Genomic DNA, 15,915 nt, shown 5'->3' with positions numbered 1-15,915 from the left:
TATAGAAAATTTTCGATGCTGACGGTGATCTCGAAAATTCAATAGAATTTTTAAATTTTATTAAATATAAATACAAATAATAAATACAAATTATCTTAATACTAAGTCAAATCAAATTGTATTTCATCTTTAAATCACATTTAAATAAATAATAAAAAAAAAACATTACAAAATACATATTTCGTTGTGCTATTATTTATTCCACACATACATACACACATATACACTTTATTTTCAGCTTCATGAATTCAAATAAAATGCATATATGTTCAACCTAAAATCATGTCTTTTTCATCTTCTTATTTTTATTCAGGTACAGTGCATTTTTAAATAGACACACGCAGGTACACAAGCACACACTTGAACCCTAAAGTCTTGTGTTTATCTTCCCCTTTTTTTTACAGGTACACTGTATTTCTAAATACAGGCACAAACAGATGCATTTGCAGCTTGCATAAATTAAAGTAAAAGAGACAGATGTACTTATTTTTTGTTTTAAATTTTTTTTTTTTTTTTTTTTTTTTTAATTTTGTTTTTATTATTTTTTTTTTCTTTTTAATTTTATTTACATTTTTTTTTTTTTACTACTATGAATTAATTCTATAATGCCCCCAGGCATATGTATTTATCCCATCTTCCTTTCTTTTTCTCTTATCATCTCTAGAACTTAAAGTTGTTTTTCTTATTCTGTGTGTATACAAATTGTGAATCTTAGATCTAAACATCAACATGCTATCACAAAATGTCTTCTTTTCAAATAGACATTGCTTATAACTATTTATAGTCAACTTATTTAACGCAGACTTTTTAACACCTTTTGATTTTTTGATGCATCCACCCCCCTCAAGAGACAATGAATACATTTTGGCTCTAAGACCAACAAACTCCAACATTCTTTTTCCAATGTTTTCGTCTTTCATCATTCCCAAAACTTTCTTATTACACCTTCTGATCCCATATTTTTTTGATAACTCCTCCGGATAGTCAGATGTATCAAATCTCATTTCTACATCTTCCGCAATGTCTTCAAAGAAATCTTTAGTATCAATAGAATATATGAATGAGTATCCATATAATTCAATGAAACTTTTTCTTGATACTTTGGCTTCATGTAATCATAATGAAAATCGTACATTTGCCATTTTGACAGTTCGAGAACTGTAAAACCTAAGTACATAGGCTTATCATACACATTATGGAGTCGATTCATTTGAATCGCATACATATCTTCTGCAAATTGTGCTGAACTATGGAAATTGGCCTTTGCAATGAGGGCACGAGCACCCAATCTATTCCGATTAGTGGTTTCCCACGATGTGACCAGTTTGATGTCTTTACGTTTTTCTACGTTTTCCATCGTTTTTACATAGACAGCGTTATTGAATAATTTGAAAAAGTCTTTTTCAAAATTATTTTTTGCTTGTGTTCTATGATATGTATTTAAGTCTATGTACTTTTTCAGCCAGGGAGACTGCTTAAACTCTAAAACTTTGTGTATTTTTGTTAATACTAAGCCATTTCTAAGACATTGCTGAAGATTTCTATAATGGATAGGATACTTTATTTTTGACCTAAGGTCAGCACCAAGTTTTTTAACTTTAGCCTCCGGAGTAGGCTTTTGGTTTGATGGGCAAAAAGGTAAATCATTATGGTAATCGTGAAGAGAGTCTGGATACAAAAGATCCACGTCGAGAATGTACCCAGACTCTGAATTATCTTTGATAGATGAAATATCAAATGCATTCAATTCTGCATCATTCATCCATCTAAAGCCGGAATATGGGAGATATTGCGACATTGCCCAACCATATAAATTATTGGCGTCTAAATACATCAGGAATTCTGATTGCTTAGTGCTGTCATAATTCTCCATATACATATGGTTGGCTTTCGAATAGCGCTTGCAGCACTGAACTAATCCACCACGAAAACCATTTTGAATGAACCTATAGATATTAATGTCAGTTAATAATTCTAGTTCTATTTTTGTGGTCTTAAACATTGCATCCCATGAGAGACCGGGTGTAGTGTAATAATGGGCGGGATCTAATGAATAAATTTTCTTGCAAATTGTACGACAATTTTGAAAGACATCCGACAGTAAAAGAACACCAGTCTTAAGATACAATTCCATGTAATCTTTAAGACTTTGACATCCAAAAACTGTCCAGACTTTTTGAGCGTGGGAATAGTCTTCGACTGAACATTCTGTATTAGATAAACTGTTGAAGAATTTATCTCTGGGGGGGAAGAGCTGACTCATCTAATCTGCTCTCTGAGTCAATATACTCATAAGGAAATACCCCCTTCCTACGTATTAGATGAAATTCATCATCTAATGGGAAAAAGGCTTTTACGTTATTGAAACTGGATAATTTATTTAAATATTAAATACGAAATGTCCGCGCTCCTCACTCTCCAGCAACATAAGGCTTATGTGGGTATTCTTCTCCATCTCCGTCACATACAATGGTCCGTTGACTGCATTGGACTGCTCATCGAAACCAAAAACACTAGATGCTGTTAAGACACTCATATTAGACTGATGAGATTTAATTGTCATCAGCAATTCATCATCGGTGAATTTTATATACTCTGCAAAGAGTTCAATATTTATTTTGCAGGCTGTGTGAGTTATCAAAATATTTTGAATTAGTGGAAGCATTTCTTCAGCTGCTTCACTCAGAAACTCTATTGGTTCGACCAAATTTGTGTGATTATTCTCGAAATTAGTTTCACCTGACTATTTACAGGCGTAAAAACGAGCATCTTGTGGGCATTGGAACGAAGATGCGCGCTCCACTTTGATGATGCAATTTGTATGTTGCATGCGGTGCAGACCCTGGCTTGAGTTGGTACTCCATTCGAGATGATATTGGATGCGCAAACCTGTAAACCCCATTTCCGGTAAACTAATTATCAAATTATATTTTTCTTCTTAGCTCCAGATTCACTTCATCGGTAACGTCGCTCGGCCTTTTCCTCGGCTCACGGGCCAGCTAAGCTTCACTTTCACTACTAATGACACTTGAAAGATGTTCTTTTACCAAATCGGCAGGACTACTATTTGTGGCAGCGATGGACTCAGCATAGTAGGATGCTCATTTACTGTCCGACTAAACATTCCTCCTAATTGTTGGCTAAGGCCACCTGTTCAATATATGGAAAATTGAAATATTGTTAATACTCAGAATTTCAAGTGTAGAATCTCCTGACTATTTTAATTTCTTATCTATTAATTTTTATTTCCATCATGCATGCCTCATTTGTTTCTACAAATGTGCTTCGCAGTGTAGTTTAATCAGGGTGATATTTGTTCTTATATGTCAGCCTAGTTTTATTCATTTTGGCGCCATTTGTTATGCCTTGCCTGTTGAAAGCACCAATATATCGCTCAGGGGTAGTTCGACCGCGTTGTATTGGGGGGCAAGTTAACAAAAAATTTGTATTCTTTTATAAATTAAAAAAAAAAAACAAATATTTCCCTCTAACCAGTCTGCTCGCTGCTGTGTTGGCTGTGTGGATGTTGTACAGCCTGCGTGTCCCTCCTTTTCTGATGATTCCTATTCTAAATTCCCTTTCCCTTTCAAAATTATTCCTTTCTCGCTTGTTTCTTATGCCATCATCGCACCCGATCTCATTAATTTACCACCTCATATTCATTTTTTTCTGACTACTTAATTTACAACTCATGTGTTACATGTGACATCGTGGTCCCTAACATTTTGTTGGCCAACACTAAATTCGGTTATATATATTTAATACAATTTTATCTATTTACTTAATTTAAAGCTTACAAAATATTTATGATTTTTCTTTTCTTTTTTTTGACTTCAAAAGTGCGCATCACTGAGTGACAAAATGAGCATCTCTATTGCATTGGTTAGGGCCGATCAGCTGTCTATGACTCAATCCGCCGCAATTAATTAGGCGGGAACAAACTCACTGATGTGCTGGTATAATCCGAGTCGTCTCTGGGTTTCCGGGCTTCCCTTTCCTGGTTCCTGATTCCAGTTGTCCCTGACGATTTCCTCCATGGTGGCAGCGATGGATAGATTCGCCTGTTGCTGCCGCCGGTTTGTTTGTTTTTATTTGTTTATTTTTTTTTACTTTTGTGTTTTATATTTATTTGTTTTATATTATTTGTTTTAATATATAATTACTTCATAATTTAATTATAACTAATTTATTTAAATTTTTTATTTTTAAATAAATTTTTCTTCAGCGCATACGCATGTGGTCCCCTCTCTATTTCTTACTCCTTTTCTTTTTCCTTTTTTTCCCTCCTCTTTGTTCTCCTGAAGATGGTTTTCCATTCGATATCCCTAACCTAACCTGAAGACTAAAAATAACTAAGGCAGCGCTTTTTATTCACAAGCCACAACTGAAATCACAAATGCCTGCATATGAATACATACATACATACATACATACATACACACATACATACATACAAACAACTTGATGGAATGTGTCCAATTGATCCGTAATGCAATGCGTCAATGAATATTATATATCACTAAGAAGCAACTGCTCTTCAAATTGTGGCTTTTCATGCTATCGGAAATCTAAATGTATCGACTTTCTATCATGTTTTTATTAACTGTAAGAAAAGTACAGTTGGTGGCAAAATAATATCTACTAATTAATCGCTTAGCTACTAATTATTCCTTGCATGAACCTTTCGAGACAATAGACTTTATCATGCAATTACGAGTCCCGTACTTCCATCCTTAAGAACTCAATTTTAAGCGTCGTATCTCATGAATTTTTTTCGCATGCGTTTGTGGTTGGGCATCTAAAATAATTCGAACTTATTTTTTTGGGATTTTCTGAGTTTTACTTAATCTATGCAACAAATGTTAAACCAATTTGCATTTAAATACCCCCAGAAATCTTTTAATTATTTCTTATTTTCTTATAATTTAAATTTAAATATTAAATTATAGATTTTATTTACTTTAATTCATTTTTTAAATTTTGTATTTTTCTAAATCGACTGATATTAGTTGACATGAAATAAATAAATAGACAGAACAATACCCTAATTATTGACTTATACTACGCGATAAAAGCAATTATTAAAGCGTATGGCATTTGCCAATGACTATACTAAACACCGGTTCCGATCACCGAAATTAGGCATCGTCGGGCGCAGTTAGCAGTTCGGTTGTCAGACTATAGGAGGTAAATAATTTAAGTTTAAAAATGTTCATATACTACGCTCAGATAACTAATCAATTACTCAACCAGTTTCGTGAATATCAATAGCATTATATTAACAAAATAGTATTTAATGACTCTAAATACTTAAAATTTATATTTATAAATTTCCACCCTCTCTGACATGTGTACTGACTTCAGCAAAACGACTGAGATAGGTTCGACAAGATAGTAATTATTAAAATTCATTTTTAAAATAGATATCATTAAGTGATCTTAGTTTACAAATTGTATATGGCATGAAATGACGTGTGCATAACAATTTGAACACTTTGTCCATCGCAAGTGCCAAATTTGCAACATTTTCAGTATTGATATCGCCTTAAGTGAAACCATTAATAACATTATATGTTTGTACTTTTAAATAATAATATTTAATGCGTAGAATAATATATAAAAAGATGTAGTATTATAGCTGTTCGATATCGATGAGAACAATATCAGTCCAATTTCCGATGTTTCTCTCTCTCAAATATTAATATACGTTGATAAACTAAAGACTGCAGATACGTTATTCATTTTTCATGCCAACAATTAGTTCTTATCATATAAACACCTAATTTAACAACACATTCTTAAAACTTAAACGGTTCCTCGTCGAAATCAATATCATATAAGACTGGCGGCAGCATGACCTCAAATACTTCAGTAGACTTCTCCACAGATTCACTTAGCTTATGTTCCAAAGACATAAGTGCAAATTCATCCTGGTCCAAGTTGGGATAAGCGGGCACATCGGGCACCGTAAGATCATCCTCAGCGAATGTATTGTTTAGAAGTTTATCAATAAGTTCCTTACTTAGCAATGGTTCCATCAAATTTTGTGAAATTGCTAAAAAAAAAATTTAAATATTTGTTATATATTATATACAAGTGTGTGTTTATTCAGTTTTCGATTGAATAATAATTTTTGGTGACTCTAAAACTGACTTTTTTGGAAATGAATTTTTAAAATGGAAAAGCTTTAGATTTTGTGAAAGATTTAGATAGAATAGTCAATTTATAATTTGCTTATGTGAAAAAGATTATTAGTTAATCCAATTATATTGAAAATATAAATGATTGTGTAGACATAAATAAATTTTGTTTATTATTTATTTAAGTTTAAAAAAATCAGAACAAGCTGATTAAATATTATTTTATGAAAATATGTTACTTAATCGAGTTATTGAATAAGTAAATATTTGAAAATATTTCAGGAACCAAATTGTTTTAAAATCAAAATAATCGCATTCATCATTAATCACAATTTCTCTGTACTATTGTCAAGTGTTTAAAATTTTCAATAAGAGGTGACTTGTTAATTTGGAAAAAAACGGAGAAAAACTTACGTTTTTGGCAATTACGCAAACATTTCTGAGTTGGAAATTGCATGTAGTCAATCAGATCAAGGCTATCGTTGGGATCAGCCGATCTCACATAAAGATCATTGGCAGCATTAAATTCCGCTGCTTTCCACTGTCCCCCCTCAATTAACAGCCCAGCATCCCGCTTCTTCTGATGCTGCTCCTGCTGTCGTCGATACTGCTTCTGCAGTGTTTCTTTGCAGAGCGACAATTTTGGCGCGCAGCTCAATGGCCATTTTGTGTTTTGGCCTTTGAATGGCGTCAGATGCGATTTCTGGCTGTTGATAACGTTGTCCAGTTTGCTCAAAACGCTCTTTTTGCCAGCGCTTTCGCCAATCGCTTTGCGAGCGGATCTTGGCAGCACTTTGCGCCCCAGAAAAAAAGAACTTAATGAAATAAGTAGCAACTGCAGTTTGCAAGAACTTACGGTTGGCGCCAGCATTTTCATTGTCCATCCATATTTGTGGCATGTTTATCTTCAGTTATTAAAAATTCACAGATTTGAGAAATTATAGTTAAATATTGAATTTTTTTATTGAATATCAATAGAAGCCGCTTGGTTTCGCTCAATATGGCAGGGTTGCTTTTTGACTGAACAGTGTGACCGCACGCAACTACGTATATTTGTCCAAAATGAAACTATAATGAAATAACAGACATGATTTAATACGCTCGTCAAAAGTGCTAGTAGAGCAACATTTTTGTACGCAGTTCAGTCAATTGTTTTGCTTAATCCTTTAAATATATGTACATATATATTTAGGTAACATTAGGGATATACGAAAGTGTTTCGTAGCAGTTAGCTTTCTGTAGCGATTTTCTAAAATTCAGAGTGACCATCAGAACCGTGCGCTAATATTATGTTGTACTCAAAATAGCAAATGTTAAATAACATAAAGTGAGGCAAAACTGTGTTGCTATTGCGCTCTTGAGTTCAAAAAAGACCATTGAACGGTTAGGGTGTGCGTTGGTACGTCGGAAAAAATATCGAAAAGGAAAAAAACGGGTGTCTCGCCGTTGCGTCTCGTGTGTATGTGTGTGTGTACGTGTGCTTGTGTATGTGTTGACTTAATAAATTATAAGAAGTGCAAATAATTGTCACAAAAATGCATGTGCAGCGGTAATCTTAGCAACCACCACAAATTTCAAATTTCATAAACGGCACAGCCGAAGAGCGTCAGCGCCATTTGCAAGACAAAATGGCTGCATTTCAACGCATTTAATGCGCGCACAAAAACAACAAAGCAAACAAGAGAACAACAACACAAAGCATAAGCAAATATGTAAGTATGCGTGTGAATGTCTGTATGTTACATGCAATGAGCAACGGTTAATTAGCGCCAGTGCAAAACTGTGAAATGTAAATGTAATGTTTCAATGTAAATGCTAAAATCACAGCAATAATAATTATGAAAAAAAGTGTTTGCTTATAGCGGCTGCTGCTGTGTGTGTGATTCAATGTGTTGAGTTTGTGTTTGTTTGTCCTCAGCAACAATAACAAAGTACAAGCGCATTTTGAGCATTCAACAAAAACAACAACACATAAACTATTCAATTTCAATGAGTTTGCGCTCTACAGTGCTCTTCCTCTTGCTCTTTCTCTGAGACTCGCTCTCAGTTTGTGCGCGCGCTCAAAATGTTAAGTTGAGTGGATTTTGAGATGTGTGTGTCTGTTGAGCATAAGATTTGAGATCTTTATGCTTTGCACTCGCTTTTTGAGTGCAGTTTGTTCTGTTATTTTTATTTATTTATTCTGCGAAATCATAAAACGTATTTGAACAGCCGTTAATCTAGCTCATAACCCAAGTAAATAAATATATAAATGTGTATTTACAAACCTAAATGCTCAATGCCATCCAGTGCCTTGTTCCTGTTCCTTTCACGCAACTTGAGGCGAATCATGGAACAAGAATAATATACTCAAAATCACTCGCAAGCAACAGCTGCTGCATTCTCAATGCTTCCCTTCCGTCTCTCATCACTTTCTTATCATCGTCTTGCTTTGCAGCACTAACAACAACAACAACAACAGCAAAAACATCACTTCATTTTCATTTTGCCGTATTGCGATTTTGTTTTAGGGGTTTTCTTTTCAATCATTTTTTACGCGCGCTCGAAAAAATAAAAGTAAAAAGTGAAATGTAATGCAAAAAGATCATAAATCATAGTATGTACATATAAAGTTACCTGTGTTTACGTGACGTGCTATAAAATCACAGCAAGAGGCATAAAATACGAAAAAAATATATGTATGTGAATATATTTATATGTTTATAATATTGTGAAAAGAGTTGAAAAAATGTAATAATATGAAATTGAAAATCTTAAATGGAAATAAATTTCAAGTGGAAATTAGTTGCTGTTAGTTCGATAACACGCTTATTTCGCAAAGCTACTGCCAACAAAATCGACTACAACAACAACGACTACAAATACAAAACTTGTGGATTTTAAGATTTGGATTTGGATCCCATTTGCATATAATGTCATCAACATGTGGATTAAATATTGTTTTCATGTCGATCATTTTCATTATCATCGTAAATGGTAAGTACTGAAAATATAGAACAAAAATGGAAAACAGTCAATTATATTGGCTTACCTATTAAGTATTATTATTATTTGTAGTTCATTTCGTAAAATAAGACAATTTTATTATATTTAATCACATAAATTAATTTTTTTTTTATTTAACTGCTGAAAGGTACTCAATAAAAACCATCCGAAGGAAAATCCTTTGTTGTAAAACATCAAATGATCATAAATACTTGGTAGACCATAATATTATCAATATGTTCAATCGTTCAATTTTGGTGGACAGTTTTGGTTCCGGTTGGATTCCCTGTTCAGGAATCAGCGAATGTTGAATTTCATTAACGGTTCTGAATTTGTCTGAGTTAAAATCGGCTAACAATTGCGGTTCCGTATTGAAACGCTGGGATACGTTTTGAAACAGCTATAATAAAATCACATATAAAAGTTGAGGAACTTTTCAATTGGCCTTACTATGAATGGAGAAGTATTTTGTGTTCAGCGAATTCCAAAATTTCAATTAAATATATTAAATATCATGTTTCAAAATACACAGAATGAACGAGCACGGCAAATTCTTTTTTGGGATGAGTTTATTGTCCGTCTACAGAGATTTAAGAAGTAAACATTTATCAGTGTTGAATTTTAGGTTAGTCATTCGAAACCGGAATCTGCAACTAATTTAAAATTACATTTTGTGTACGTTAAAAAATGTTTACAAATAAATTTTACTGCCTAGCCGAGTTACTCGTTCGAATGCAATTTTCTTATTTACTTTGTGTTTTTTTCTTATTTATTTTGTATTTGAAGTTATCTCCCTACTGGGTCCACATAAACAATTTAAAATCAACCTTATAGAGTTTCTGCTTCACACAGAGCGCGCTTTGTTAGTCATTTGGAATTTATTCATACATATAAACACATATTAGCTATTTGTGCTACAAACTGCGGCAACTGGTTCTTGTTGTCAAAGCCACATGTGGGCTAACAAAACGAATCCATTGTTTGTTTCACTTTTAAGACTTTCAAAGTATGTGTTCAATTTTGATTCTCCACGTTTTTAAAAGTAGTAAAAAAAAGTAGTTGTTTGTTAAATTGGCTCAGCCTTAAATAACTTTTTGAATGTCTTGAGAAGAAAACTGTTTTTTACCAAGCATTCATAGAAAAAAGAAGAACCTTTAATTCAAAATTTGTTTAACCCGGTAAAAGCTGATGGTGATTTTTGTGGTCCAAAACTGAATTCAAACTAATCCCAAGAGATTAAATGTCGCTCTATTTTCATTCCTTGTTTTGATTTTATGAATTCCATAATTCTCTGAAAAGTACATAATTAAAAATGTTTCTCAAAAATTTGTAACTATAAAAAATTGATTCATTCTGATTTTTTTTAATATTTATTTTTTTTTAATATCCCAAAATGAAGCCGAACAAAAAATATTTAGAAAGATTCGCTCATATAACTACCCTGAAACAAACCACATGAGTGGGTGCCCTTCTAACCTCCTCACTCCTCCCCCAAGCTCGCATAGAAAATCCACCCCATAAATCGTTTAGAGTAGAAATAAGTATAGCGATTAAATGCAGTCGCCAACTGTGAAAAGGGCATAAAGAACAAGGGCAAATAATTAGGAAAGTGGGTACTAAAATTATGTGAATACGTATCTACGTCCCAACCATCCTCATCCTCTCCCCAACACTTGCACACAGACTAATTATTTTTGTTGTACTCGCGTTGCTTTTATGAAAATGTTAACTTAATTTCTGCATGATTGCGCATTTATTTCAATGTTATTCCCTATGGGTCTCGGGTATATATTCTCGGGTCTCCATATTGTATATTGCAATTGTTCCTCTGTATTGTTGTTGTTACACAGTCGAGTGCTCATGTGTGTATGTGTGTGTGTGGGGGGGTGGGGGGGGGGGTGTTAATATAAATACATAAATAATAATATACAAAGGGTAATCTGTGTAATGTGTTTCATGCAATAAATATTTAAAAATCTCTGAAATGCAGGTCAAAATTTATTTTAAAGTTTCAGACCAAAAAGTTTTAAGAAAAGTAGAGAATAAATGGAGAAAGAGAGTTATAATGGAACATTTGGAAGAGGCAAATCTTGGAACCTGAGGGGTAACATAAGTTAAGCAGAGTTAATAGCCTCAAAGGATATCCGGAGATATTGAAAATTTGACTAAATGATGATTACGTAAAATATGCAATATGCAATCAAGTGACACAAATTGCAAACTGCAGAGCAAAATATTAGTATATTACATAATTATAAATAAATATATGTAATATTATTCAATTTGTGATTATTTTCACTTCATTATGCATATTATAAAAATATGTGCAGCTTAACTTTTTAGAAATATTTTTTGTTTAGTATTTTCAAAACATTTATTAATGCCTGCTGAAATTTATATATAGAATGTTAAAAAAAAAACTGTTTTAATGTATATAAATATATCCTACGGCGGTGTTCTATGGAACATCGACGCAGCCAAGAAAAATATGTAATACATAAATGATGTAGTATGACAATTAAAAGCCACTTGCCTTAATTTGCTGGTCAAGCTTTACAAAATAGGGGCGGAGTTTGGCGGGGTTTGGGCTGTGGGGCGTTAGCTCCAAGCTAAATAACAAACAACGAAAACTACTCAGCTAATTAGCAGTGTGAAGCAACCAGCACAATAACAGCAATAAGCCGAATGGAAACCGGTTAATCCACTCATCGTTGTTCTTGCCCCCTAATCTAAAAAATGCGAAAGAAAAAAAGACAAAAAAATTTCGCATTCGTATCGTAATTCGGATCAAACGAACGAAGGGTCATCGTCTTGAATATCGACTAAAATATACAAATACAACAACATGCATGTGCAATAATCACAACATGCTGAGCAAGAGCCACACCGAGAAAAATATTGCAGTCATTCAACAATTTTTATAACCGATTTCTCTTGAACCAAGTATAAAATATATGCATTTATGGCGCGAAACTTTTAATTTGGTTGAGAGACATTAATTTTTGGTTATCTTTTAGCTTAAGGGGAGTCAAGTTTCCAATCAATTGATTTCAATACGCATAATTTAATTTTTCCGTGTGTAAACAGCGTCTGTACACCTATTTAAGCTTATCTGCTGGCAACGGCTCCCGACTGACTCAATCTTGACCAAGTGACCGGCCACAGCGATGCAAGCAACAGTTTCAGATATAGATACAGTATACAGATACCAAGACAGATACAAGCAAGCACAGACGGCAACTCCTACAAACCACAAATACTCGTTTTAGTCATCATCATCGTCATCCGCCTGGTTCCACTTCTTCTTTGCTGGCACTATTTGCTTTTGTCGTTTTATTCTCGTTTTTTCCCCCCAATTTTTGCTTTTGTTTTTGTCTGTCTTTTCTGAGTTCAACTCTTCATGAATCGTGAGTCACTTGAGTACAATGTGATTGTGTATTTATTGATTACTGATCATAAATAAATCAATTTTGTATAGCATTTTTTAATATGCTTTTGTTGTGACAAAAAAAAAATATGTTAATAAATTTTTGTTATTTGTACTTGATTAAATCAAATTTTGTGACACGAAATATTTTCAAATTTTTCATTTAATGTGTGATTTGAATAGAATATATTTAATTCCATGTTTTAAAATATTACAACGAATTACAAAATTTTCAGCGTACTTTTATACATTACAGACAATATATCATTTTTAACTATATTCTTGTGGTAAATTATTTCGTTTAGAAATTTAAAAATTGTTAAAGAAACAAATTGCGTTACACTTTATTAATAAGATTCATAAGTTATATATGTATTTTATTTTGTAGTATATTTTATTATATAAATGTGGTTTTTTATCTTTAATTAATTAATCATGTCTATTCATTTAATAAAAAAATGAATACATTTGCAAAATATTTTACAATTGAGCTTAATTCCTTTCATGCCTTTTGTCTTTGCCATTTAAAACAATAATCACAAATTTCACCAGATCTTGAAATAAAAGTAACAAAAAATGAAATAAAAAAATTCCATCGAGATTTTTATATTCATTTATGTCTTTAACTGAATCAATAAGCGTGTCCAAGACATAATGTGAAGACAAGAATAAATTAAGAACTATGCAAACTGACAAGGTTCTAACTTTTTGGCACACCATAAAAAGAGCGGGAATAAAAAGAACCTTCTAAAGCTGGAGGAGTACAACAAAAGATCATAGAGAATAGAAATGATATTCTTTATTTATTAATTTTATTATTTATGCAGTTATGCATATATCTAATCAGTACAATTATGTAGCAGCACTAAGCAGAAAATACATATAGGCATCTCTATGTATTATCAGGTTAGTAGTAGTACGTAGGTTAATTTTCACTCGTTCATTAGAATAACAACCAAAAGTTATCGTGTCTCGTTGAATGTTTATTTACAAATTTAAACCAAATCGCTGTGAACAAAGTAATTTATTAGTAACAGAATTCACATTAAAACCAATGCATTATGTTTAAATATTGTGTTGTAATCACACGCTTAAATACACACAAAAAGTCACATATGAACATGCATAAATTATGAATCGCAAAAACACAAAACAAGTGCATCATTTACATATATAATATAATATATATATCATATTGACACATATACATTATTTTAAACTTGAATTTGTTCAACATTGTCGGGAAATTAAACTCAAAAATAAAATGTAAAATCCTATTAATTTTGTATGAGCTCATCTCAAAGTTAAATGACTAATTAAAGTCTTCATATAAAATCGAACAGTACGCTGTTAAATACATGCAAGATAAAAACTCGGATGAAATATGTAAAGCTACAATTATGAATCTATAAATCTTTCTTCGTACTCAATTGTTCTTATAAATAATAACATTCAGTCTTGTTCATGATACGATCGATGTGTTTTAATTATTCTCTTTCCGAACTATCTTTTGTGTTATTGTCTGCTGATATGTAAAAACTGGTCCATATTGATAAATAAAATGTAATGTGGGACTGCGTCGTCTAAGGTTTCGAATTATAGCGAATTAATCAAACTTCGGCTTCTGGGGTTACAAATTATAGCGAATCAACCTAATTTCAATGTTATGAAATTTTTTTTATTATCAAAAAAAAGCTTAAAAGGATTGTACTTACATATTTACATGTATTATGCATAATTTCCGATAATGCAAATGCGCTGGCAATTTGTGAAGACAAGAAGTCGCACATGGCAGATGAACATTTTTTGTATTTTGGCATTAATTCAAAAACTTAGTTACATTATTGTTGCTTGGCACAAATGTACAATAATTGAACAAACTTTAAGACAAGTTAATCAGATTAAATTAATATTATAAAAATCTATTTTGCTTGGCCAGATATCTTATTATTATCCTTTTGTTTATATGCATTTATATTTATATTTATGCATTTATCATGGTTAATGTGTGCTTTCTCAAAATAGTTAACATAAATTCAAATTAAATTTAACAATTTTCGAATTTATGCCAATAAGTAAAGAGTATGGTACAGTATGCATTTGAGAGAGTGATTTAAATTAGTAATGAATGTAATGACCACATTCAAGGAAGGGAATATCATTAGTAACTTGTATAGCTTCGATCGAGTATATAAGGTATATCTTCTCGATGATGTCGATTTTACAATTGTAATGATCATATGCTAAATACCATTTGCTAGGCTTTGATGGATTTTATTACCTATTGACTATTCCAACATTGATTATTATAGCCATCAAGAATATCTGCAATTATGATATTTTTTATTTAACAATGCTTACCTACTCCAATTACAAAAAAGGAAACTTGAATTATTCAAAATAAACATCACATGTTAAACCCTACGAGTTCTAGTTTTCTGATCGACATTGTGGCACGGTATTTATTTTTTGACAAAACACATTTGACGTCTCTTTTTCTGTTGTTTTATTTGCAGAACGTGTTATACATAAGCACACCCATTTCTAGCAAACCCTTTTGGTATTGTTTCGATTTCCATGTATGATTGACTGCGACTGGCCAAATAGGATCTACAGCTATTTGTTTTGTATCTGGCAGATATATACGTCAGCTATGCTGCAAATGTGTCAGCACTCGTATTGCAATGCCATTTGGCATCGATATGTATATAGTATGTACATTTACATCTATATATATACATATATATACACTCAGAAAAAAAATCTGGTTGTTAAAAAAAATTCTAAATAAGCGAAACAGTTTTTTCGTGAAATTAGAAAGTAATTTTTTCGAAACGATTTCTATTGTTAAGAAATACATTTCTAAAAAGTATAAATGCAAACCGTTATTTTAAAAAAAAAAAAGAAAGGATAAAAAAATAAAATTGAATAAACTATCTAGTTTGCATATGTTAAATCTTAAAATCATAGCCTTAATTTGTAAAAATATTTTCCAAAATTAAAGCCGGCTATTTTTCTGAGTGTATATTTATTGATGTGTATGTATATATTTCATTTATCTCTTGAATACTTTGCTGATAAATCCTTTAAGCTGGCTGCATATGTCAAACGCTTGGTTGGGGCTTCAAAATTGATGAGTGGCTTTAATAAAAGGGCGTGACTTGCTGTAAATAGCGACAAGCCCTAAAAACCCAAATGTTAGCAATTGCAGTGGTTGGTGTGGTGTTGTGTAGCGGCAACTTACACGTGTGCGTCGTTAACTGTGACAGGTAACAGGATGCGATGGGAACTGCAAATCTCTTAAAATGCAAAATGAGATATTTATTTCTGCCCTTTTATATTATTATTATTATTATTCTTTCG

The 15,915-nt window shown here is 32.1% G+C and overlaps 2 protein-coding genes across 2 annotated transcripts in view; one reads left to right on the top strand and one right to left on the bottom strand.

The window, feature by feature from the left end:
• Positions 1 to 5,574: 5,574 nt before the first annotated feature.
• LOC6567185 lies at positions 5,575 to 7,137 on the bottom strand. The gene is made up of 3 exons (XM_001993531.2): positions 6,997 to 7,137; positions 6,555 to 6,932; positions 5,575 to 6,055 (listed from the first exon to the last, which is right to left on the bottom strand). Exons 1-3 carry the CDS (start codon positions 7,037 to 7,039, stop codon positions 5,799 to 5,801), a joined length of 678 nt encoding a protein of 225 aa, XP_001993567.1. The 5' UTR covers positions 7,040 to 7,137; the 3' UTR covers positions 5,575 to 5,798.
• Positions 7,138 to 8,892: 1,755 nt separating this feature from the next.
• LOC6567184 overlaps positions 8,893 to 15,915 on the top strand; it is a 140,864-nt gene continuing 133,841 nt past the window's right edge. Inside the window, 1 exon segment of the mRNA XM_032739229.2 lies at positions 8,893 to 9,116. Within this exon segment, the coding sequence (XP_032595120.1) occupies positions 9,053 to 9,116 (64 nt within the window). The 5' untranslated portion in view covers positions 8,893 to 9,052.

This window comes from Drosophila grimshawi, unplaced genomic scaffold, assembly GCF_018153295.1.
Source record: "Drosophila grimshawi isolate 15287-2541.00 unplaced genomic scaffold, ASM1815329v1 contig_1377, whole genome shotgun sequence".
Taxonomy (NCBI): domain Eukaryota; kingdom Metazoa; phylum Arthropoda; class Insecta; order Diptera; family Drosophilidae; genus Drosophila; species Drosophila grimshawi.
This window is presented reverse-complemented; position numbering and strand designations above follow the sequence as displayed.